Here is a 24,573-nt window from a genome sequence, read left to right on the forward strand (position 1 = left end):
ATTATCATTAACAGTTGTTTTCTTTTCATTGCAAATGACATTCTCATTATCAGAATCTGATTCACTATCTTCTGATTCACCATCTTCCTTTAGACATTGGGATTTATCAAAATTGAATTTATCAGTAAAATGTACTAACCTAACCTTTCTCAAACTGTCAGTTCCTGGATAATATACAAGATAAGCAGGACTGCATGAATCATAGCCAACAAATATTCCCTTTTCACATCTTGGGTCTAGCTTAGCTTTCTTTTCTACATAAGCATAACACAGGAAACCAAAAATATGCATATTTTCAAGTTCAGGCTTCTTAGACATTAACACTTCATATGGGGTTATATCTAGCCTAGAATTATAGCATCTTTTCCTTATATAAGCAGCTGCCCTAACAGCATAATTCCACATGAATTTTGGTAGCTTTGCTTCAATTAAGAGACATCTAGCCATTTCAAACAATGTACGCCACATTCTCTCAGCAGTACCATTTTGGTGTGGTGAATTTGGTGAAGAACATTCTTGTTTAATCTTATTACTTACCAGAAATTCTTTAAATTCTGAAGAAGTAAATTCTCCATTATCACACCTTAATCTTTTAACAACACCATAAGAACTAGTATCAGCAAGGAATTTCTTAGTAGCATTAAGTGCATCACTTTTCTGTTTCAAGAAATAAACAAAAACAGATCCTGAATAATCATCTACAAAAACAATACAATATTTAGATTTCTCCCTTGATTCAATACTCATTGGTCCAGCAAGATCACAATGTACAAATTCCATTTTACTCTTTGCTCTTTCATCTGGTAATCTGTTCCTAGATAAATGCATTTTACCTTCATGACAAGTTATGCAATCAAAATTACTTTTGTCACTAATTTTCATACCTTCAGCTTTATCTTCTAACTTCAAAATGTCTTTAAGTTTGCAATGTCCCAAAACCTTATGCCACTCCTCTAGTGAACGAGATTTACATGAGCTTACTTTATTTAGATAATACAGCTTACCTTTCTTATTTATTTCAAAAGACACACCATTTGGGCTTATCAACTCAGAATGATTAGGATTAAAGCTTACTGTAGCTCCTTTACTAACAGCTGATTGTACAGAAAATATATTCTGCTTAAAAGTAGGAATATACAAGGCATTATCAAGAACAACATTTTGTTTTATACCATTTGTATCATAAAGTACAATTTTAGCTTTACCTTTACCTTTAACAATATTCTTGCATCTTGCACCATCTGCAAGTTCAACCATATGTTTTGATTCATCAAAGTCTTCATCAAAACACTTAAACTTGGATTTATCAGTAATGATGTGGGAAGTAGCACCACAATCAACAAGAACATTGCATACATCTGTAGATATGTTATCAACAGAGCAACTTATTTTGAAACAAAATTCTTCATCACTATAATTATTAATGGATCTAGGCTTACAAACATTCACAGTTGCACTGGAAAATCTAGTAGGCCTATTAGCCTTTCTACATTCATCAAAAATGTGTGTTATGGTTTTGCATTCTTTGCACCACTTACCTCTGTCTTTCTTCAACTTACACTCGAAAGACTTATGTCCAGGCTTACCACATGAATAACATCTTACTGATGAGCCACTGGCAGACCCACCACACTGAAAATCAGGATTCTTCTTATAATTCACCTTAAGGACGTTCTCACTCTTCACATTAGGCCTATGTGCCTCTCAACTCCTCAGGCTTTCTTCATAACTCCGTAGTAGAGACTTGAATTCCAGAAACGTAGGCTCACTATCCTTCTGCATAACAACAGTGTTAAATGGAGTAAATTCCTCTGGAAGACCCTTCAACACCATAGCAATAAGAAGACTGTCGCTGATCGTCTCACCAGTTGACTTTAACGAAGTAGCGGCGTGCCTCCACTCGTAGAAAATAGTCCGTCACACATTCTTTCCCTCTCATTTTCAGTGACGTCAGCTCCGTGTAGAGGGCGATGATTCTTGGTTTCCTAGTACCTCGGTAATGGTCCCGTAGAATCTCTAATGCTTTTCTTCCATCGTTGACTGCATCTCTCATTATTAATTGGAGGCTCTTATCATCTAGAACTTGAACGATCTCGGCAAAAATGTCAGCATTTTTAGCGATGAATTCCGCTGAAGTTCGATCTTCACTTTCGTCTAGGGTAAGTTTTCGAAGTCTCAGATGGGCTAGAAATTTTATCCCCCACATTTCATATTTCTCATCACCATCAAAATACAACTTCCTCTTGCTTGAGCTGGGCCCATAACCTGTGACCGCAGAGGACATGATGGTGGATTAAATAAAAGCGATCACTACATAAATGAGTCACTTTAATGGAGAATGTGGGAGATACAGCAGTACAGAGTACCTTCGGCGATGAACTTGCCGGTTACACTACACGGACAAAGGCGGCGTCATGCCACGCATATCATAACACAAGAATTATGGGTAAAAACAAATGACTGTACCCAAGCGTATAATCAACATTACCAATGCATCATAAATAAAAGTTTAATATTCTAACAGGGGAGATTCCATTAGGCTTGCTTTCCTTTCCTGTCTCGGAGTCCACTGAAGGCAAGGGAGGTTTCAATGATGCATGCATTTTTCCCCCTTTGTTCAGAATCTAAAGAATGCATTAATTTGATATGGAGGTATTTTATTCACATCGGCCTAATCACCGATTTCGTCTTTTGTATAACAGTGGAGTTCACAACTGTATCATACGTCTGGTACCATCGATAGTTTAATTATTCAGAGATGAGGGGGGTGGGGTGCAGTGGGAGGAAGCTGGTTTGAGTTCACTATCATTTTGTTATTGGGACCATTATATTTTTATTTTATTGCAGTAACATTACATTACATTATATTATATTATTGTACTAATTTATAAATGAGCAATATTGTGTCGTATTATATTATTACTTTGCAATATTATAATATACTGTATAACAATGGGAACAAGATGAGAAGATAACAATGATACTATTACATTATTATTCTCTCTCTTTCTCTCTCTCTCGTGTATGGTATCATATAGTTGATATTGTAGTTGCGTTCAGAGATAGAGAGAGAGTTAATGACATAAATCGAACAATATTGTCTTCATGTAGGCGAAAACTTTGAAAATACGGCCGTAAGCATTAGATTAAAGATAAACATTTGAAGAGGAAGAAGGGAATAGAATGAAAAACAGATGGATATGCCTATGCTACAATGAGAAAGCAAATATGATTTAACCACACATTGGCAACTATAGGCCTGCACAATTTTTCGCTAGGCCTACATGGCCTTATGTATAAGCCTAGGCATAATTTTTCGTATATGTTTCGTAATGCCATAAATCAAGATGAGATAGTTTGTTCTGTAATGATGGATATCTTAAAAAGGAAAAATTAAAAAAGAAATGGATCCGAAACCTTCGGAATTAAGTTATTAAGTTGACGTGCAGTTGATCAATCGACATTCACTCGTGACTGACTAGACTGCCTGGAATGTGGACTCTGGGGTATCGTACGATATGTTACTTGATTGACCATTGGCAGAAAAGTGGTCGGGACTTAAGTTGTATTCCGTTCAGACAGACTTTAGTCATCTTGTCCATAGGTTTTATGTAAATTTCATCGTTCTTAACGAATGATATCGGTGTCAGTGGCCTTAGTGTCCCGATGCCAAAGAACATTAGCTCAATCAATCAATCATCATATTAATATAAAAAGTCACTGCATTCTTCAAAGTTTCTATGACCATTGCGTGTTGATAGTTCTGATTTTTTTTAGATGACCAGTTAGAGAACACGGAAATAAAGCAGTGGAACATTCGAAAAACTTGCTTATAAATAACAGTTCTCAGCAGGGTGGCAACGTAGTATACAGAATTCCATGCATGGCTGTTGTTGGTCTTAATTTGGAATCTACACTAATCCAGCCAGCAAATGGCAGTAGCATTAATCCCTTTCTGCACAAGATATCCTAAATTTTAAAACAGAGCCTGAAATGTCACAATGTTAGTCTTGTTAATGTCTCTAAAATCAGTGCAACTTGTTTTTAGGTTATTTGTCCTTCTTTCACTAGAATACTGTTCTCCGGTAAGAATGTCTGCTTCTGCCAGAGATTTGTCTCTTAAATAGAGTGGTTCGTGGTGGTAGGTTTCTGTTTCTTAATACTAGCAGTTATAACTTCGACCATCGGCGGATGGTCTCTTGTTTGTCAATTTTTCATAAGTTGTGCTTTAGCAGAGATCTTTCCCATTCTCAATTGATCCCTGATCCCATTTTCCTGCCGTGAGCAACCAGATTTGCTGAACAGCAGCACCAGTATGCAATAAATGTGCCTCGCTGTAGAATTTCCTAGTTCCAGAGTTCCTTTATTCCTCACACCGTTGGACTATGGAACAGTCTCCCCGAGAATGTCGTGCAATTGGAGCGTCAAAAGTTCAAGCGAAGATGCAATGCATTACTGCCCTAATACTCCTCTCGTTGCATTTTTATAAATTTTTATCAATTTATTATTTTGTTTATTAATTTTATAATTTATTTTTTTTCTTTTTTAATATGCGAGATCTCTCCTTTCTGTATTCCCCTGTACCTCATCTTACTTCCACCTAAAGAGCACCATATTCTTTGGAAGCTTGAATTTCAAGTCATTGGCCCTTGTGGGATTGTTCCATATAAATAGGGTTTATCTTAATAATAATGATAATTGTAATAGTAATAATAGTAATACTAATAATAAGCTAGCCTTAAACTTTGCTAATCCATTATCTGGGCTAATAACAGACCTGTTCTTCGTGTGAATCCGAGCCACAAACGGGATGACCATTGTTGTAAAAAAGAGGTTATATACTTTATTTTTTCTTACCGAGATTTCTCGTAATGTTCTCATTCCGCTCCAAGTACAGTAGTATGCTAGTGAATGCCTTAGTATAAAGGTGAAAGAGTTTTACCCCATTGTTCCAATTTAGCTATGGCCATACACTTAGCCTGTATATTTTTCCTCATTCTATTCTGTGGGGTTTGGTTAAAAAGTACGGGTCCCTGTATGACGTGCTCCATTTGATTGTAAACATAATAATAACAGTATTAGTTTTTTTATCTATTGGGATATTAAGTAGTGCTTAGAGGGCTAAATTTGATCCTAGGCCTTCTTTCTCGTCTGCCACACTCCCCCTTCATCCCTTCCCCTTCTGAAAACTTCAGGATGAAACGTGATATTGTTTCTTTTATTAAGGTCATTCATGTTACTGGTGTATTGGAAAGAAATAACAAGCTGTCATGCCTGTCTCGTTTAGATGAACGAAGACCTTAGTGTTTCCAAGCCCTCAAGATTCCAGTTTATACTACAGTAGTTCATTTCTTGCAATTTTACAGTTATTTTCCATGGTGTGATGAACTATTCCAAGTGATACAAAATTAAATACAAAATGTTAATCATAAGTCCATAAAAATTGAAAAATACTTAAATTACCCTAATAATCTATTGCAGTTGTCCTTATCTGTCCCGTATAGGGTCTGTGTGAAGTTCTGTCTCTCGCATCATTAATGCACTTTATCTTTCGCAAATCTCCACTCATCCCCAGCCTCCCATATCGTAGTTAATATCCAGGTAGGTCTGGGTCTTGCAACTTTTCTTTTGCACATGAACCCAGCTGACACTGCCGTGTAGTATTCTCCCTGCGGTATCACAAAGGACACGTCCACCATTATCTCACCTACATAATTATGGAACTTGTAATTTCCCTTACGGTACCATTTCTCGGTCTATCCTGTCATCTGACACATGATATGTATATTTACCAGAAACGGGGGGCCAGGAGGTGCCGCCGTTTCGGCTTTGGTAATGTGGTACTAGCCCCATACCCTTCTCCTTCCTGGTCGTTTTATCACATTCGAGTAACTGCTTAGGTCAGCAGGGGTTGTGTGTAACACAAAATATATTTTTCATAAACCTCTATCATTTTTCATATTATTAAGAGAGAACACTCTTGAAGTAGTTGTATATGGGCTTGGACATATGAATATTATTGTGGACCTGATATACAGCATATCCCGTTCTCGGTCCAGAGGAGAAAGACCTAAATAGCTGATATATTGAGTCAAGTTTATGCGTATGCCAGAAATCATACTCGGTATATGCGCATTCTTCATAGCACGCATGTATGAGATCTTGTACACGTTTGATCAGTAGTAACATCACTGTCACCGTAAGTTTATTCTCCATTTTCGTCTGTCACTAAATAAACCAAAATTACACGAGCTTCTGAGAACGCAGATCCAAACTTCCGTCACATAGTCACGGAGGAAATTCCCTGGCAATTTACGGTAATTGAGTAATAGGGAATTCCCCAACACGCACACGCGCGCTTGCATTCACATACACACACAAGCACCCGCATACATATTAAGATATTTCTTATCAGTTGAAGACTTATTCAGACAACTATTGTTTAAATCTCGGTGGATTAAGGACAGCTCTGCAGAAATAGCAAGTGGAGGTTCAGCAAGTATGTACTGCAGTTGTGGCAGAAGGATGTTATGCTTTAAGACATCCACCCTCCCTCCCCTTTCCTATTGCTTCGCCTCCCGCCCATGTTCCTTCTCACGGTTATTGGAAATTATTACCCAGAAAGACATAACTGGCTGTTCCTGTCATGTCGCTGCGACCTGTCATACCCATCTGACCTTAAGAATTTTTATGTTTTCAGCAAGCAAAACTTTTCTTTTGGTTGAATATCTTCAGGTGAATCGAAGATGGATACAAAAGAAAAACTCTTCAGTATTTTTTTTCTGACGAACCAACATTTCAGCTTCGTTTCATTATCCTACGCCAGTTGCGTTCTGTTTGTCATTACTAGCGAACCTCCAGTTTTTGCGTAACGGATATAAGTTTTTATTTCACGAAGTATTGCATGACATTTCATTCCAGTTTGTTCAAGGTTGCCGTCAACATTTGGATTGACATTCCAGTTTACGTTACAGCTGGGTAAGACGTTGGGATTAGATCATTTCTAATTTATATAATCATATGCTATACGTTGGCTCATCCCGGACGCTGCGTTATCAGTGTAGATGTTCATTTCTCTGTCTTTCGTTTCCAGTTAAAAGTCGGATTTTATTTTTTTTTTTCGTTTTTTTTTATTTTGATATACTAATTTAAAAAAAAAATGTATTAAAGGAGCCATTATTGTATGTTAGGTTGTACCTCTTTATGAGAGTATATATATATATGAATATTGTGTACGGTAGTAGGTTCAGCAAAGGAAAATTATGTACTGTATTTCGATTGCAACTGTAACCCTGATCAATGTGAGATTTTTCAGGTAAAGACAAATGGCCACGTGCGTGCTGCGCACAGGGATTTTGATTGGATTATAAACAACGGTTTGCATGCTGACCTTGTTATGAATGAAGGTCAAGATACTGCGCGTACACACGCACACACATTTTATATATATAAAACTCATACCTAGCCCGGCATAGCGCATCTGTTATATTGCCCCCATTGACAATGTGATTGGTTTTTATGGTGTCCTGTCACTGCCGAAGTTACGGTTCTCCTTAATTTTGCTTTTTTATCTAGGTGAACCGATCACGAATGCCCCCAGGTAAGATTGCCCTGAAAATGCCTTTGATGCAGAGCAGTCTTTGAAAACACGTGGGCGGTGCGTTAGTTTTCGAATGATCAATTATTATTATGTTTTTTCTATCGGTATTTCATTAGACCTCCTCTTATTATGGGCATGTTCTATATGGCTGAGTACTCTTATTATATAATAATAATAATAATAATAATAATAATAATAATAATAATAATAATAATAACATATATTGTTATATCTTAGGTATAATTCAAAAGCCGAAAGATGTCACTTACGATGGTCTTAACCCTTGAAGATTGCGCGGTAATAGGAATGAGAGGGCTGATTTGTTGTTCAACTAATGGATGGAATTTATCATTTATAATGAGTAAGAAGCGAACCGCAGAGCAAACGAGTAACATTTCTTGAAAGAGATACGATCATTCGCCACATGTATGATATTTCAATCATCTTATAAGTTGTGATAGGCATGCTCTTTTTTAAAGGACGATTTTCGGTGATTGTTGGCATTTAAGAATTTTATATTTGATTGTAATTCAGTGACTAACTAAAATAACTCAGTCACAGGAAAAACATTGGGTTTAAACTAGTAGTAATATTTAAAAATGAGACAAATTTCTATAAGAAACCCGAAATCCGGCAAAGACACATGACAGGGGAGTCGAGCTGTCTTTGACTAAATTGCTTCAAGTACAAATGTGCCATTGAGGCAATTAATTCATAATGAAAGGCTCCGTTAGAGATACGAACGCTAAGGTCATCCTTGTCTTCTCTCATCCTGGAAAAGGTCCTCCATGTTTCTCTTGACTAGAGGTGAGTTTTCTTTGCCACCAAAGTCTGCTGTGTTTGATAATGTAGGGTTTGGAAATGAAAACTGTTATGGAGGTCACGTTTGGCGCAAGGTTATGAAGGCACCTGCTAATTGAAGATTAATTACTAGTGGATGTCTGGAAAAGATATTGCAGAAGGGATTTGCTGAAAGAAGAACTGATACCTATATATATATATATATATATATATATATATATATATATATATATATATATATATATATATATATATATATATATATATATATATATATATATATATATTTTGTTTACAAAAGTATATAATCACACGTATGTGTAAAAACGTGCTTGTACATGTCAAAAAGAAAAGGTTTTTGCTCTCTCTGTAACAATATATTTACTCCATGAAATAGCTCCCCCTCCCCTCTATTTTTTGTTCAATATTTCACTGTCGATAAAGCCTTTGAAACCTACTCATCTGACACTTGATCAAACGTCTTATTAAACCTCTGTATCTTTTGTATCACCAGCATAACTTTCGCAAGGGAAAGACTTACTTGGTACATTCTCTCTTAGCTTTCTGATATCTGGTCTGCGTCCTCAAGGGACTTCGGTGAATCTTTTGTCGTCGATCTCTGTAATCTCTTAAGTCATGGGTATAGTCTGGTATAAGACTTGTATACCATATTTCTCTCCTCTGCTTAATTTGCTTGGTGAATTCATTTTCACCGCTCTGTCTAGGAAAATTTAACTTTATTGTTCTTACTCTACTTTTCTTAACAGTGTTGATCTTAACTTACGCATTTTCCCCTATTAATTTAATATCTCTGTTGTTGGTGTACCTCAGGTTGACATTAAGATGAGGGAAAGGCTGGGATTAGGGATAGAGTTGTAAGAAGCAACTGCAAATTAGTTACAGTGCATCTGAGTGGGTCATTTGTTGTGCTAACCCATTTCAGAAATGTTTCTGCTTCCAGTTTAGTGTGGTCAACGAAATGTATCGATTAAAAAAAAAAGATAAGTTTTCATAAGAAAACTTGGGATAAAGTCCTCCTTTTCAAGTCTTCAGAACATACCTAAATGGGTAACTCATAATATGGTTAAGTTTAGTGCTTCCAACAAGGTATAATTTCTCTCTGTTTTCTGTCCTTTCCCATTTTTTTTTCTTCAATTCCAGTTTTTGAAAATGCAGTTCAGTCCCCCTCTGTTATCAAAATTTTGAGGCGGATTACTTCAAACTTGTTTTGTAGAGATGACATGCTACACTTTACCAAATCTGTCTGTAAAAAACTTGTCATGTGGATGTCCCAAAGGTTTTTTCTTCCAAGTTATTAAAGTATCATGTCCTGCTTATCCGCTTCGTTTTGCATGGCCCATACATAATGTATTTTTAATCTGTTATTAACCCTCTCGGTAGGGCTGATAGAAGGCATTCGTCTGATCAATATCCTTGACCTTATCTCCTCATATCTTGTTCTCCCCCTGAAGGTGGTCTTTGTCTGTTTTCTGTGGAGACTATTTCGTTAACCGTTCCATTGAACTTAGGAGAAGCCCTTCCTGATATAGGCGACCTTTTAACACCCGTTAGGCCTCCACGTCCGACAGTGAACCGATGAGCTCTGTAAAGTTTTGGGGCACCCAATTTGGTGTCTGTGTTTCCCTCCACTACCATGCTTTAGAAGTCTGTTCCCACCCTTCGCTTTCCTTGACTCTTCACATCTTCCATCCTTCAAGAGGTTGGTTTATCGCCTGCTTCAGGGTTAAGCTTACCTCTTTTAGCTTTCTTTATTCTTGTGTTCTTCTGGTTTAGTCTTGATAGGGGCAGCAAGTTGCCCTTCCTATCGGTCCTTACTTTAAAAATGATTACGTAAGTGTTTATCTTTTGCATTCTCACTTCATCGTTTTTATGTTATATAATGTTCAGTGACTGCTTTTCTTTCGCTTTTTAAAGGATTTTACTTTGACCTTAACTTTTGTATGAAATATTAATAATACATATGGCACAGGATTGCAAGTATGACTACAGATGTTGCTATAAAGGATACCGTATAATGCCGACAAGAATTTTTCAAGGAAAAGCACGTCCTTTGGTGTGTTTGGTTCAATAAATTACCACATAGGTTTGTATTACGCATTTTAAACACGCTGCACTCTGTATAATTCTGTGAGTAATTAGCAAGTAATTATGCTGAGTTTTACGCTCTCCTCACTTGCATTAGTTTGTTCTTGATCTTGCAACAGCACCCTTGATGAATCCATTCAGTTTGTATTTTCGTTCTGAAGTAATATATATTTATATATTTATGTATGTTAGTGTATACATTTGTATAATATATATATGTATATATATATTACATATAATATATCTATATATATATATATATATATATATATATATATATATATATATATATGTATAATATATGCATGTATGTATGTATGTATGTGTGGGTATGTCCATTTTTGTGTAACAGAAGTAAGACATCCTAAAATGCAAAGGCTCGCTTGTTCCAAAGGGCTGTATGCGTCCTATTAATAATAATGAAAATAATATTGATTTCTAACTCCTCTTTCTGTCATGAAACTCAAGAGGAAGGGTTAAATCCGTAAAGAGTTTTTGGTCCTAGTACAGTATATTAAAAGTTGGTCATAAAGTTTTCGAAAGCATTATTATCTTCCATTTTCAATATAACATAACTGGCGAGGCTAGCTTAGCAGGCTGTCAGTTTCCTCTCAGGTTTTAGGGGGAGACCCCTCTTGGGCTGAAACTTTTCACTAACGGTATATGCCTGTATGTGGAAATTTTTGAGACCTGCATTGTATACACTTAAGGTTGTACATTTTTCCCCTTGCATCATAATTTTTCTTTTTTAACAAAATTTGTATGCTCATTAAGTTTTCTGGTCTTTCTGCTGCTGATCATGGTCTCAGAGCTTTTTATTCTTCTTATGTTCAGGATAAACTACTCTTCAATTTTACTTTATTCAACGAAGAGGAAATTATAATGGAAATAAAAATGGCATATGCTGTTTTAGTTTTGCACTTTTAGGTAAGTTTTTTTTTTATCATTGGATAACAATACCAACAGTGTGAAATCTTATCCACCATGCCCCTATGATTATATGGAATTTTGCATTTCATTTCATTTGTTTTGCAATTTATAATTCCGTTGATTGGCGAAGTTCTTCAGTTTTTGTCTTGATTTTTTACTAGATAATTTATTTATAGATATATATACTTAAGTTCCCATTAGGTATGATATCCTATTTTTGATTTGCTGTTTATTTCAGTAGAGACGGGTATTAAGTGATTTCTCATATCAGTGTTAACATCATATGGGATATTTGAAAACTGGTTACTCATATAATCAGTATTATTCATAGTTGATAGGAATTTTCAAAGCAGATCAATGACTTATCTCAATATTATTTTATTTGGCTTCAGCACAACGCTCTTGTTGGATTCAGTTGCACTTATAATTTAATTACAAATATATATAGATTTATAATATGTATATACTAAGTACAAAATGTACACACTTGTTTCAATGTACCACAGCAGAGGTAATGCCCATCTATAGGGCCTAATTAGGGCCTTCATCAGTCCGTGTTCATCTTCATTAAAATACTCTTGAGGTTCGTCCATTTCCTTCCGCCGAAGGAAGATGGTGGGTAAACCTGTCACTCGGTTTCCTCTACACGTTCTTACTTTACATATCACAATAAAAGAGAGAGAGCCACGCTCCTCTCCGCCAGTGTTTTCAGCGTTCGCGTTTTTCTGCAGCTTGTCCTAGGGATTGTGGCGGAGCGATCACGCAGCCTGACCAGCGTATCACACAGGGTCGCTTTAATCTACACAGTTGTTTACATAATTTGTTTATGGCATCATATAAATTAAAAGAAGGGATGAGCAATGAAGGAGAGGGGAGGAGGGGTGTGCCGCTTTTCCACTCCCCTTCGAATAAAGAAGAGGTGTGTTTATTTGTGGAACTACCCCCTCGCACCGAACTATGTACAATGAGGGTGATCGATGACCAAACCCCCCCTAAACACCCTACATACCCAAAAAAAAAAAAAAAAAAAAAACTAGAGAAAGAAATATGCGCGTTCTCTTATGGTAAACTATAACTGGGATTTCTGAGGAGAAGTGGGTCACTATCTTCAATCTATCATCCTTCTTTCTCGTCAAAAAATTTTTCATCTCCTGTGATTTGTCTTATTTTTTTTTTTTTAAGTTTTATCTTTATTCATCCTAGTCTATTTCAAAGCATTGTTCATGTATCATACTACGTTTGGTTTAAGGATTGGGTCGAATTATTAGAGTAGTGGTGAAAAGGGATAGGGGTTGGGTGAATATGCGTTTCTATATACAGGCGCTATTATAGCGCAAACAGGGAACCACGAAGACCACGAAGTTTTAGGCAGTAGTGCCTTCAGTCGATCGCTCCGTTAGAAGACCATCTACAGGAGGGGATGATAAGGCCATTGGTGATTTGCTAGTCTTCCCGTTAAATTAATGGGCCTCCTCTGCTTCGTATGAGGCCTTCCACATGTCAGCAAGACACACGGACGAGTGGAAGCGATAGAAGAGGGCTAGGGGCAATGTTAAGTGTGAAAGTAAGGTCCACAGCTCCTGAAGAAAGAAAATAAAAATATTTTAGTCTTTTGGTATATAAAAATATTTTAGTCTTTTGGTAACGATTTTTCTTTTTCAAAAATAGAAATCGATTCTCATTTCAGAGAACTCTTCATGCATTCTTTGCTGTGTTAAAATATTATGCAACATTTAGGTTATTGCCTCATGTTCTGATTCTGTTTTAAATATCTAAATATTATACAAAATGGCTATTTGAAATGTTTTCAACTTACCTTGCCGTAGAATTCATACATGACGGAGTTGCCTTCTTCACTCTTGATCTCAAATGTCTGCAAGAGCCACATGGCAACGTTGGTAACCACCAGGAAGGTGAGGAATTCTCTGCCAGGCTTCACGTGCTGCAGATTGGATGAATTTGAGCATCGTCTCAACCCGTCGCATATCATAGACGTTTGCAGGATGACTTGAGACACCTGTAGGATGGCCACAGTAACGAAAAGTCCCTTGCCACTCTTGTAGTAAGGTACCATGCTTAAGAAAGCATAGAGGAAGATGCATGGCAAGCAGACGTACAAGAGAATGTCGTCAACAGAACTAATAGCATGCTTGATGACATCCAGCACTCTTATAGAGTAGAAGGCGATGACAGCTGTAACTAACATAATTGAAAGAAGTATTACCTCGCTGATGCCATTCACATACATTCCGACTCCTAATGTGTCCTCTGAAGATGAGAAGATGAAGAACAGAATGATAGAAATAACAGTAGCTACAGTCATCAGTAACCCAGCAAAAAGACCCCGGTTTGATGCGTGGCAGTCAACGTAGATGATGAGGTTAGATGCCAAAGTTTTGCTGTTGTCTTCTTCATAAGTGACTTCAACAGAGGGAATATGAGTGTGGCGTTCAACCTTGCTGAGGTTTTCCCACAAGAGAATCCAAAACCCAACCATGAGGATGTTAAATTCAATGCTGAAGGGGTAGAGGTAAGGTGTTGTATAATTGATCATTGCTGAAAGTCGTGTATCCTTCTCACAGCCATAATTGATCGACCAAGCGGAGGCACCAGCTGAGGATAGTTTTGTGCCGGTATAATGATGGTCGTCATCTTCCATTTCATCAGATTCATCGTTAATACCAAAGAGGGCTTGTGCATAAGGTTCACTTGTGTCGATGAATTCATCCTTGTGACCTTTCTTTTTGAAAATTGCTTGAAGAGTTTCTTGTAGAATCGTGTAGACCCAGAAGCAGAGTGATGCTCCAATGCAGTGCATTATTCCAAACTTTGATAAGACTACTCTTCTGTTGATGATCAACTGTAAAATGGAAATTAAATGTTTTATTATTTGAAGTAGTATATAATTATTATAGAGTAAATATATTATCAGAGGTGTATAATTACATAAAGGGTGTTGTTTGCAAATGTCTATATTTGTTTCACTCTTGCTTATAACTTGAAACTTACATTAGAGTATTTGAAAATGAAGAAGAGCTGATAGAAGGCATAAACAGGCTGTAAAACGGACATTATAACATCTGTTGTGCAAGTGCAGTCATCGAAGGCTGGGTCATCTTCTGTTAGGTACAAGATCTTTTGGCCTAATTCAAGGCCTGTATGAGTCAGGTAACCAAAGCAGAAAACTGCAAAAGAAAAGAACAGCATTATCACCTGGCAACAACATACTTAACTAATTTTTTGCTTCATTATAAACAATGTCCAGTTCTTATTCCAAAAAAGTGCTCCAGTGAAGTAGTACTTTGAAAATGTCTTTTTGTTCAAAGTTAGTGTTTTTATGTTTACAGGTACTTACTTGTAGCCCCAATCTTCAAGTAAAGAGAGCCGCCATGTCTACCAGACGTAAAACCGTAATGTTGAGGTATCGTTTTCCTAGGTTCTGGCAGATTAATGCGTAGCTGATATTGTCCATCCCCCGTTGGCTCTAGTTGGACTTGGTCATTCTTATTATCTTGCTTGGATCTTGCTTCTTCTAATGCTCTAGATATTAGGTTTACATAGCGTCGGACATCAATGTGGACATAGAACAGCCAAAGTAGTTGAGCAACAATGAGGTACACATTGAAACCTTCAGCTATGGCAGAATCATGACCACTGAAGGTGTCAGCCAAGTAAATTACCACACCCAGCATGACTAGGAATACTGCATACATGACACTGAAATTTTGACTGATGGTATGGACAAACCATTCTTTTTTCTTCTCTGGCTCAGTAGGCTGGGGCACGTCATGGTCATTAGCATCATCACCATGAGAAGTAATGGTTTCATTTTGACTAGGTGCCCTCTGATTTATTTGCTGACCATCAATAATTTTCAAGCCTGCATTTGGAAGTGTTCCATCAACTGCAGCAGTTAGATGCTGTGGCCCAAGGTATCCAGAGGCTGTGTTTGAGTAGGCGTTGCCAACTTCACTGTAGATGGACTGTGTATCCGAGGGAAGGTTCGGGTACAAATGAGCAACTGGTTGGTGGGCATTTAGAGATACCATAGAGATGGAGCGAGGAGCACCTGTTACATGGTTGATACCAGTGATTGGGGGTAGGGCATGTTGCAGATTGAGTTGTAGAACCATGCTGTTTGCTCGATTTCTGCCCACGGGAATGCCTACAACTGAAGGGGCTGGTGAAGTCATGCTGGGATCGGTTGTGACCCGTGTAAGTGGAGGAGGGGAGCCCACAGGGAGAACCAGGGGTGTAGGCTCAGTGTGAGCATAGGCTGGGTTGCTCATCCCGCCGGGGCTGCCAGACTTTCGCCGGACTGGAGGTGATTGTAAATCGTCAATACTCTGTAAAGGAGAATGTAAAGTTTATTAAGATATTTCTTGTTATGGACTTTTATTAGAATAAGACTATAGTTACTTTTTTCCTTAATCATTCCACCTAAAATATTTGAAACTAAATAGAAGAGATTTCTTGAAAAATAGTATAGCAAGACTGTAATCAGTGCGCTGTGATAAAGCATTACCAACTTTTTGTTAAAAAATATCTACCTCGCTTTCGGAGTCTGAAGTGTAGAATTTGACGTCCGGGATTTCGGGGTTCTGGCGCTGTTCGGCGAGGTCGTCTGTGGAGTGAGAGGATGTGTTTATGTTATTATCTTCAAGGAATGATGCGTTTCTTGTGTTCACTCCAATAATAGGGGCTGCGTAAGAGGAATACTCAGACGGTACTCCCGAGTCTGAGCCACTGTAGAGACCTTCTGACACTATGGAAGGAGGAAACATTTAATTAATGTTCTTCTATTACACTGCATCTCCAGTGTTTTCATTAGGTTGTTTGCAATAAAAAATTTATCATGCACTCAAGGTTTAGTTGAGCTGTCATAATTAGGTTGCAAATCTTATTCTACTATATGTAAGGAAAATTTATTGTTTTACCAATCATAGTATAAATATTCAGATAGTTCAACGTTTATTGACACTTACATTGATGATGCCCTGGAATGAAGCTGAGAATGTACTCAGAACTGGCAGTTTTCTCAAAGTGGTTGTTGGTACCGGCGTCACCACCAGATTTTGCTTGACCGTTGAAATTGGGTGCCGCGCCTCCGAGATGAGCCTGGAGTTCGGGGGGCGCGCTCACCTTCCTTCTTCGGTGTGGGTGTGAGGGCAGGCCGTGGGACACACGGCGTCGTTGCTGTTTTGGCGTTACCAACACACTGCCACTGGCCTCACTCTCACTAAAATAAGAGAAGAACAATTGGTTAAAAGCTGTGGCGTAGAATGTTAGGGTTTGTCAGCCGCTTTGATGACTGTGGTAAAGCTTGACCCAAATTTTTTTTTCTAACTTTGTCTACCCTTTTATGTAGTTCATTGCAGTGTCTGTTTCCTGAAATTGGCCTTCTGCGTAATAAACAGATTTTCGTTGTTGTGTCTTTTTAATTGTGGTGAGAGGAAGTGCATACTTGCCAGAGATAATTATGTATTTTATTGCTACATGCGTAAAAAATATTTATTTAGGAGTGATATATCGTAAAATGTTTGAACTTTAAGGTGTGGTTATTTTCACAAACAGCGACGTTAATATAGATAGGCATCATCTTCGTAATATTAAGCAATAACAGCAACCACAGCACGAATGAGCCACATATTTGATGCCAAGGATTAAAAAAAAAAATTCTTTAAAGTGGGAAGTTTTGAGATTCCGTTCATTAGTGTTCTTTTTTTTTTTTACATTTCAGAAAAAAAATATGTCTTTGAATAGAACTGGTCAATAGGAGCAAGGTAACTGACATCTAGTTTAGGTGTAGGTGAGGTGACAGAGAGATAATTTGGAGAAAGGTCAAGACAGTCGACCACCTTTAGTGACCCAATATCAAGGATGACCACTCGACGATAATATGGCTTAACTTTTACGCCCGGTGGTTCATGTGTCACACGTAGCTACATGATAAATTGTAAATGACATATCAACACAAAATCTGAGCTGGATTCAGGTTTTAGGTGAAAATTAGATTATTTTTAAACGCTTAAACTGTGGCCGTTTGATAGATATATATGTTGACTCAGGCACTGCAGCTGATGTTTTCATCTGTTTGAATGTTTATATCTTGGATTAACGGGACGTAAGAAATTAGGACAGACAACAAGAACGTGAAGTTCGTTGAGATTAGAAACAGTTGGCAAGCACAGTTGCAAATTGTTATTTTGTGTCTTTCTAGCGAATATTTTTACCAGTCAATGAAATTGTTTTTTGTGTCACGGCAGACCCGCCCAAAGGATTTTGACGCTTTTTGATTTTTGGTTATGGGAGGAAGAGAATTTCAGAATTATAGTTATTTATTTCCATTGGTTACAGAAGAGTTTTGTTTATACTGCATATCGACAAATTATCATTTTAAACCCTAAAAGGAAGAACATATTCTCATCCTTGTCTTTCGACGTTTGAAGCAATTGAGACATTTTCTAAACAGGCGTCACGGCGTATCCTGATCCAACGACAGACTTATTCCGTAAGTGAAACGAAAGAAAAAAGTAACCCCGTTTGAATAAATCTCTCTGCTGCTATATATCATTATGGCCTTCAGTTCTACTTCCACCTGTCTTAAATGTCACGGTCACATCCAATCCCTTATTTCTGGCAAAGAGATTTGTAAGGCAAGTTTCTCTCTCTCTCTCTCTCTCTCTCTCTCTCTCTCTCTCTCTCTCTCTCTCTCTCTCTCTCTCTCACACGGACACTCCTCCGGCGTAGTTTTATCCCTTAAACACGCTTCATCTGTTCATGGTACAGATTGCAAGAACTGTAAAATGTTGGAAATATATGAAAGTATTTTCTCAAGACCATGATAATAATGTTCTGTACTCCACGAATGTTGTTGCCAAATACCGAGACTGGATTGTGCCTAAATGAAAAAAACGTTCAGAGTGTGAAAAAGACTTGATTTTCTTGTAACCCGTAATTATGGCCGTAAAAGGGGTAATAGATGCAAGAAGTAGATTAAATCGCCACTTCCGTCCTTTGTCAATGTTGTAGGCAAACAAGGAAATCTCTCGTGGACATAGTAGATGCACGGTTGGACATAGTAGATGCACGTGTGCATGCTGATAAATGTGTAGACAATGGTGTCTGCATCTCCTTTAAGTTTACCTACTGGAATACAATTTAAGACAGTGAGATAATACTTCGATTTAATGATCCCGTACGGTTGTGGCTTTATTCTTCCGTCATGAAATTTTTCAGGTAGGGTTCTAGAAGAAGAAAAAAAATCCTGCGTTGACCTTCTATCGATGGCGAGTGCGGTTAAGATTTATTTTTTTATGCAGTCGAAAGGTACAGTAATGGCCAGAACCCTGAAGACGAACGGCAACTATGGAAAAATATTTTCGTAGTCCAGCTTCGCTCTTATTAACACGGCGTCCAAAGCTACAGTAGTGGCCTGGGAAGCTGTGTGCCCGGGGGCAATTGCAGTGAAGGGAGAGTGTTTTGGCTGTCCTGATTTCGTCTTCGCTAGTATAAATAAAATGTTGAATCACGAAATACCTCTCTTCTCGCACTGAGCGTTTTCTAGAGGCAAGTTCAAGTTGCAAACGGCCAAAATGAATCATCGTCCTTTTAATGAGAGTGAAAAATAGACCTTTATGATCCAAGAAACTTTTCCAGTTCAGTGCTTCCATACCACAGTGTATAAAACCCGGGTCTCCAATTGTAAAATTCCAGAGCCTTATAAAAAAGGCATAACCTAAAGGTTAGCTCTGTAAAGAAGGTCGTCGGTGGCATTTAGTATACAGCTAGAGGAAGAGAGAGAGAGAATGAACAGGCGAGTAAAAACAAGTTTTGCTTGGTAATTTGATCTCGCGTAATGCCAAGTAGCTTAATAACACTTAACACCCTTTTCTCGATGCCCTTCTTTTTTTCGTAATGAAATGTAACGGTAGCCAAGACTAAGCACTGTATTGAATGCATCCTTGGAAATTGGAATTTTCCGTGAACGCCGCTGTCAGGTGTGAATGTAACGTCGCTTTGTCGACTGACGACGTTAGATCCCTTTGTCATCACGACTGGGTGAGCTGGAACCCATGATCTGAGATTCGTAAGGTATGCCACGGGAATCATGCATCTCTTGTCTCACGAATTTGGAAGAATAGAAATTCTGTGGTTTATGGCATGAAAATGAACATGAAAAGAAAATCGATTTTGTATATTGACATTTGAATCATCACTTCATAAATTGGGTTCGAAATGGTGCAAGCGAAAATAAATAAGAAGAAACAGATACGGTCGGATAAATGGAATGAATTGGGAAAGAGAAGATCTGAGCAGAAGGATTACAAAGAATGAATGATTATTTTTTTACACGGAGACGCAAGGAATGGCGTATTTTTTCACAGACGCGTGAGTCATTCGACGAACTGGCATCGTTTACAGTGCTTACATAAACATTATCCATTTACAAAAGTAATTTGATTTCATTCCGCTTTTGAATGTTAATCATTTTCATTCTACTCCCTTCTATTATTGCACAGTAATCTGTAACATAAATGATCTTCTTTGTCACCCTTGGATTATGACCTTCAGGAATCTCCAAGAATTCGCCTGTGCGGTGGTACCAAAGCCAGTTGTTCCCTCCAAGTAGAGTGGGCCAAGCTGTGCCCACACCCAATTTTGACCTTTAGATATTAGTTCTTTGTCGGTCGCCTCGTTTCAGAAATGATCGTCTGTAAAGTTGGTAACTCAGGCCCCGGTGACAAGGTGCGGAGGTGAAGCTGAGCGAACGCTTTTGCTGAGAGAATAACCGCGCTCGGAGAGAAACGCTCTCGTTGTGCCGAGACGATGGGATTGCGTTTTCTTATTTTCTGAAAGGAATCTTAGCCTCCGCGGATGCCCGAACTTGACAAAGGCCTTTTAAGTCTCGTACAGCTTTCGGTAAGATTTACGTAACTGGACGCTGCTGAAGTCGCTCAGTGTTTGTATGGAGGGAGTTAAATACCTCTCTTGTGGATAGATATGGCTACCACCGCACCCAACAAACGAAGGCGAAGTAGACGAAAAAAAAAAAAAGTTGACCCGCCCAGCTGACGGCCGCATAAGACTAGCTCTCACACACTTGTCCTCTCTGAAATTAAACACAGTGACTTTGGCGTTATGTAGCTGCGTCCTTGTTCCGTAAAGGTCATAAGTTTTGCCGTCAGTCACTCTCGAAAGATGCTGCAAATAACCGTACGGAAGACTTCGAAGTCGTTCTCTTTTCTTACGCTGAAACACGAGAGCCCAAAAAATAAACAACACCCTCCCACCCCCGTTAACATTCTCCCTCAGTACAGGTACCTCCCCCCTCCCATCAGTCCCTCCCAAAACCAGCTCTGCGACTCGGTCGGGGAACTTCCCGAGTAAGTTTTTCTTTGTAGGCACTATGAGGAAAAACAATTAATGACATTCAGGTTCGCAGCCAAATAAGAAGTCTTACGCTTGGGCATGTTTTGTGTATCCATGCTGCTGGGGCTACTGCTGCTGCTGTGCCCGCCAACGCCCGTAATGAGCTCGTGATCATGCATGCCCGTAGGGCCTCAGAACTGACCAAAGAAAAAGATGTCAATGTGGACAAGGAATGGCATGTCATTATCCCTATGCGTTTGCGTGTACTAATGAGATACTTGCACTGGGCTAAGAAAGACAGTGAGCAGAATGATAAGTCCTGCAGATATAATCAGTTTATATTGTACATGCGCATGCAAAATATATATATATATATATATATATATATATATATATATATATATATATATATATATATATATATATATATATATATATATATATTTCTTAATCACCATAAAGAACATAATTACTACGTAAAGATAGAAGACAGCATCCTGAGTTAATGTCCATCAGATACAGAAACTAATAAAAGAACATTGGGAAGTGCATTGGAAAAAAAAAGTTACTGTCACGGATGCCGAATAAAATCTTTCTGATCAGTTATACTTGGATTTGCAGACCAAAACAGAAGTCCCTGAGAGGGTGGTGGTTGGTTCTATGGTGTTAAAGAGAAGCGATGAATTGGACGGGGGTGGAGGGCACCTATGAAGGGTGGGATCGGTGGAACTCGTGACGGTCTTGCCGTGACATGGGCGGCTCTTGATTGACAACTACTATCGTTTGCGTATATAGTCAACTTTCAACATTGAACGAAGATTGATCTTACTCGATGATTTCTTTAATTTTTAAATTTCTATCAAGGTCTGTTGCTTTCTGTAATGGTTATTGACAAAGGGCGTAAGTTATTATGTTAATTTTTCATTTATAATTTACTCTATATTTGGGGCGTCGAAGAGACTGATTGTAAATAACCATTCTGCTTTATATTGTAGTGAGAGAGAGAGAGAGAGAGAGAGAGAGAGAGAGAGAGAGAGAGAGAGAGAGAGAGAGAGAGAGAGCTGGGGAGAACCAAGCGTGCACCTTATGGACTTGAGTTTTATTTTCGTACTATAATTATGAAGAGTGAACTGATCGTTGTCGTCAAACGCTGGCGAGTGATTTCCTGGATAGAGCAAAGAGAAGCAATTTATCCGCATATGTGAAAGAAACCCTGTACAAGCCGGTCTAGCTTCGTCTATCATCGTCTCGTCTTTTGTCATTTTTAAAGTTCACGCAACTCCTCAGAAAACTTTATAGGAGAGAGAGAGAGAGAGAGAGAGAGAGAGAGAGAGAGAGAGAGAGAGAGAGAGAGAGAGAGAGAGAGAAAACTGTTGTTTTTCAAAGGTAATATTCGCTGATAGCAGATTAAGTCCTGCATTTTTAATTTCAAGTAACACAAAAGTATGTTGTTTAAACCGATGAAAACACTTCCACGATCCTTGTAAATGCCTAGATTAATAATAATAGACTCATCTCTGCTCAAGGAAGATATATACGAATTATGCAGCGAAATCTGAGAGAAAAAAACTAATTATAGTCATAATGAATTACAAGGGAGAAAAAACCGAATAATACTGAGAAAAGATCTGGCGTCCCCGTCCAAAAAGAGACGAGATCTGCAACGTGGAGTTAGAGGCGAAGGTGAAATTTCTGACATCCGGGACACGAGAGGCGATTGCTTCATATGGAAAAGCGGGTTTCGAGGCAAATTTAATGAAAGAGTTATTCCATGTGATGTCCGTGAAGATAGACTGGCCATTGCGAAAAAGATTAGGCGATGCTAGTTAATGTTAGTGTTTGTTTATCATCGTCTTCATTGCTATTATTGATGTTAAAAATAGGATCTGGCGTTATGAAGAATATTACTGACCCTTGCAGAAATCAAGTCTACACACTGTAATTAAGGTGCGTGGTAAGAAAAAAGTAAGATTCTGGAGAGAGAGAGAGAAATTTTTTTTTTCTATTAGCACAAGGAGTGACACCAGTGGCATTTGTTCAGAGGCTCTAACACAAGGAAACTGAGACTCCCCCGCCCTTTGGAGGACAACCGCTAGTTCACCAGACTCGGTAAAGGTCGTGTTGAACTTATTATACTGTAAATCAGGACGTAGCTTGTCCATCTGTTGCGTATTCGCGGAGAGAAGGGGAGAGAGATTTCTTGCTGATTTTTCTTCCGGCTGAGCCTAGTTAAATTTCTTACCCATTTGCGTTGATGCTGTTTTAGATATTTGCTATTAGTAAAGCGTGATTTACACTTATTATTTTCTGCGACTATAATGTTGAATAGATTTTACAGCGTGAATGGAATTTTCTGAATTTAAAGAGAGAGAGAGAGAGAGAGAGAGAGAGAGAGAGAGAGAGAGAGAGAGAGAGAGAGAGAATGTAGTTGAGGCGAATGTAGTGTTTTTATATTTATTTGTATGTTTTGCCATGTACTAAGAGGTAATTATAAGTGAAAGAGGAGAGAAAATGTGATGGATAAATTTACTTATAACTCACCTAATACTGTTGAGGACTAGACGAATAGGGATGCTAATTGTAGAAGACATGGCACTAATAATCCACAATTACAAAATCTTCCTTTGTCTATACAAAACTCTTTTACGTTTTACAAAAGGTCCACAGTTAATCCAAAAATTCGGTCGTGCCGTCATGAGGTCGGCTGTTAATGGAATGGTTGATTCCACGGTCTGATTGCCATGATTCGAGACACTATCATTAGGAATCACTACTCATCATCTACCCATCCACTTGTATTTTTATTTGGTCGTCACTGTTTATGGATTTATCTTTTAGAGCTTAGTGAGATGAAATCTCCTTTTTCTTTAAAGACACTTAAATAAATAGTGACACATTCTCACACACACACTAAGAACAGGCTCTATATAGTCTCTAGTTCCAGAACGAGACACAAAACACTGGATAAGGACTAATTACCAATTCTTAAAACGGTGAGACGGCGATGGTGATGGAGTTGTGAGAAATCCTCGAAAATTCGACTTTCTTGAGCTATATCCACTGGACAAAACTCGTACTGATCACGTGTCTCTTTTCGCCTCTGCCTCTACAGCAGTATATAATTCCTCTTAGGCGGTTGTCGAAGACTCAGTGCTGGAACTCCCCCGTAGCTGCGTCTGTGCCCTTCGTGGCTTCCAGACCAAGTGAACAGAGGTCTATCGGGTCTGGCGGCACCAAGCAGCAGGACCTTCGTCCTTGGCAGGGAGTGGTTGACTTGCAATGGTTCTCGTGTGGTGTTGGAACTACTTTACTCGAGCTGACTCGAAACCCCGCCTCCCGGCTCGCTGGGGACTCCCCGATCTTAGGCTTACTTACCAGTCATTTCTGAAAATCCTTTTTTTATTTTACTTTTTTCTAAGCCAATTTCATTGTTGTGCAACAAACATTCTTGAATGAGGGCAGCAGCTAGCTCTCCCGGGGAATGACAGTACCACCAAAATTGCCATCTACAGACGTCATGGTTGATTACCTTTCGACATTAAAGTAGTAATGTGATGCAAATGAAAATTCTTGGACGTTAATTCGTAACGTGCAAGACCTTAAAGTTGATGCAAAAAGCAATCGTAGTCTCCGTAATTTGCAAACGGAATAACTTCTGGGAGGAGTAATCTGTGCAAGAATTTGTCTTCTTAATTATTGCCTAGATTTGAAAAACTTACCGTCAAAGACTAGAAACCTCCCGTACATTCCCAAAGGCAAGGCCA

General features: G+C 38.3%; 1 protein-coding gene and 1 long non-coding RNA gene across 8 annotated transcripts in view; one reads left to right on the top strand and one right to left on the bottom strand.

Annotated features, from left to right (window-relative positions):
- The window catches only part of LOC136843607 (uncharacterized), a 268,880-nt gene that overhangs the window by 238,370 nt on the left and 5,937 nt on the right, over positions 1-24,573 (top strand). The gene's annotated exons all lie outside the window — the stretch shown is intronic.
- LOC136843606 (proton channel OtopLc-like) overlaps positions 11,796-24,573 on the bottom strand; it is a 228,025-nt gene continuing 215,247 nt past the window's right edge. For 3 of the 7 annotated variants that reach the window (XM_067112095.1, XM_067112094.1, XM_067112097.1), the window contains 6 exons: positions 16,423-16,676; positions 15,988-16,202; positions 14,793-15,783; positions 14,447-14,622; positions 13,254-14,297; positions 11,796-13,017 (listed from right to left, as the gene is read on the bottom strand). In XM_067112095.1, coding sequence (XP_066968196.1) covers positions 12,898-13,017; positions 13,254-14,297; positions 14,447-14,622; positions 14,793-15,783; positions 15,988-16,202; positions 16,423-16,676 — 2,800 coding nt within the window. In that variant the 3' untranslated portion in view covers positions 11,796-12,897. Of the gene's footprint in view, positions 13,018-13,253; positions 14,298-14,446; positions 14,623-14,792; positions 15,784-15,987; positions 16,203-16,422; positions 16,677-23,350; positions 24,218-24,573 lie in introns of those variants that run through there. The other 4 variants (XM_067112098.1, XM_067112100.1, XM_067112099.1 and 1 more) reach the window with 3 other exon arrangements.

This window comes from Macrobrachium rosenbergii, chromosome 12 (genome assembly GCF_040412425.1).
Source record: "Macrobrachium rosenbergii isolate ZJJX-2024 chromosome 12, ASM4041242v1, whole genome shotgun sequence".
Taxonomy (NCBI): domain Eukaryota; kingdom Metazoa; phylum Arthropoda; class Malacostraca; order Decapoda; family Palaemonidae; genus Macrobrachium; species Macrobrachium rosenbergii.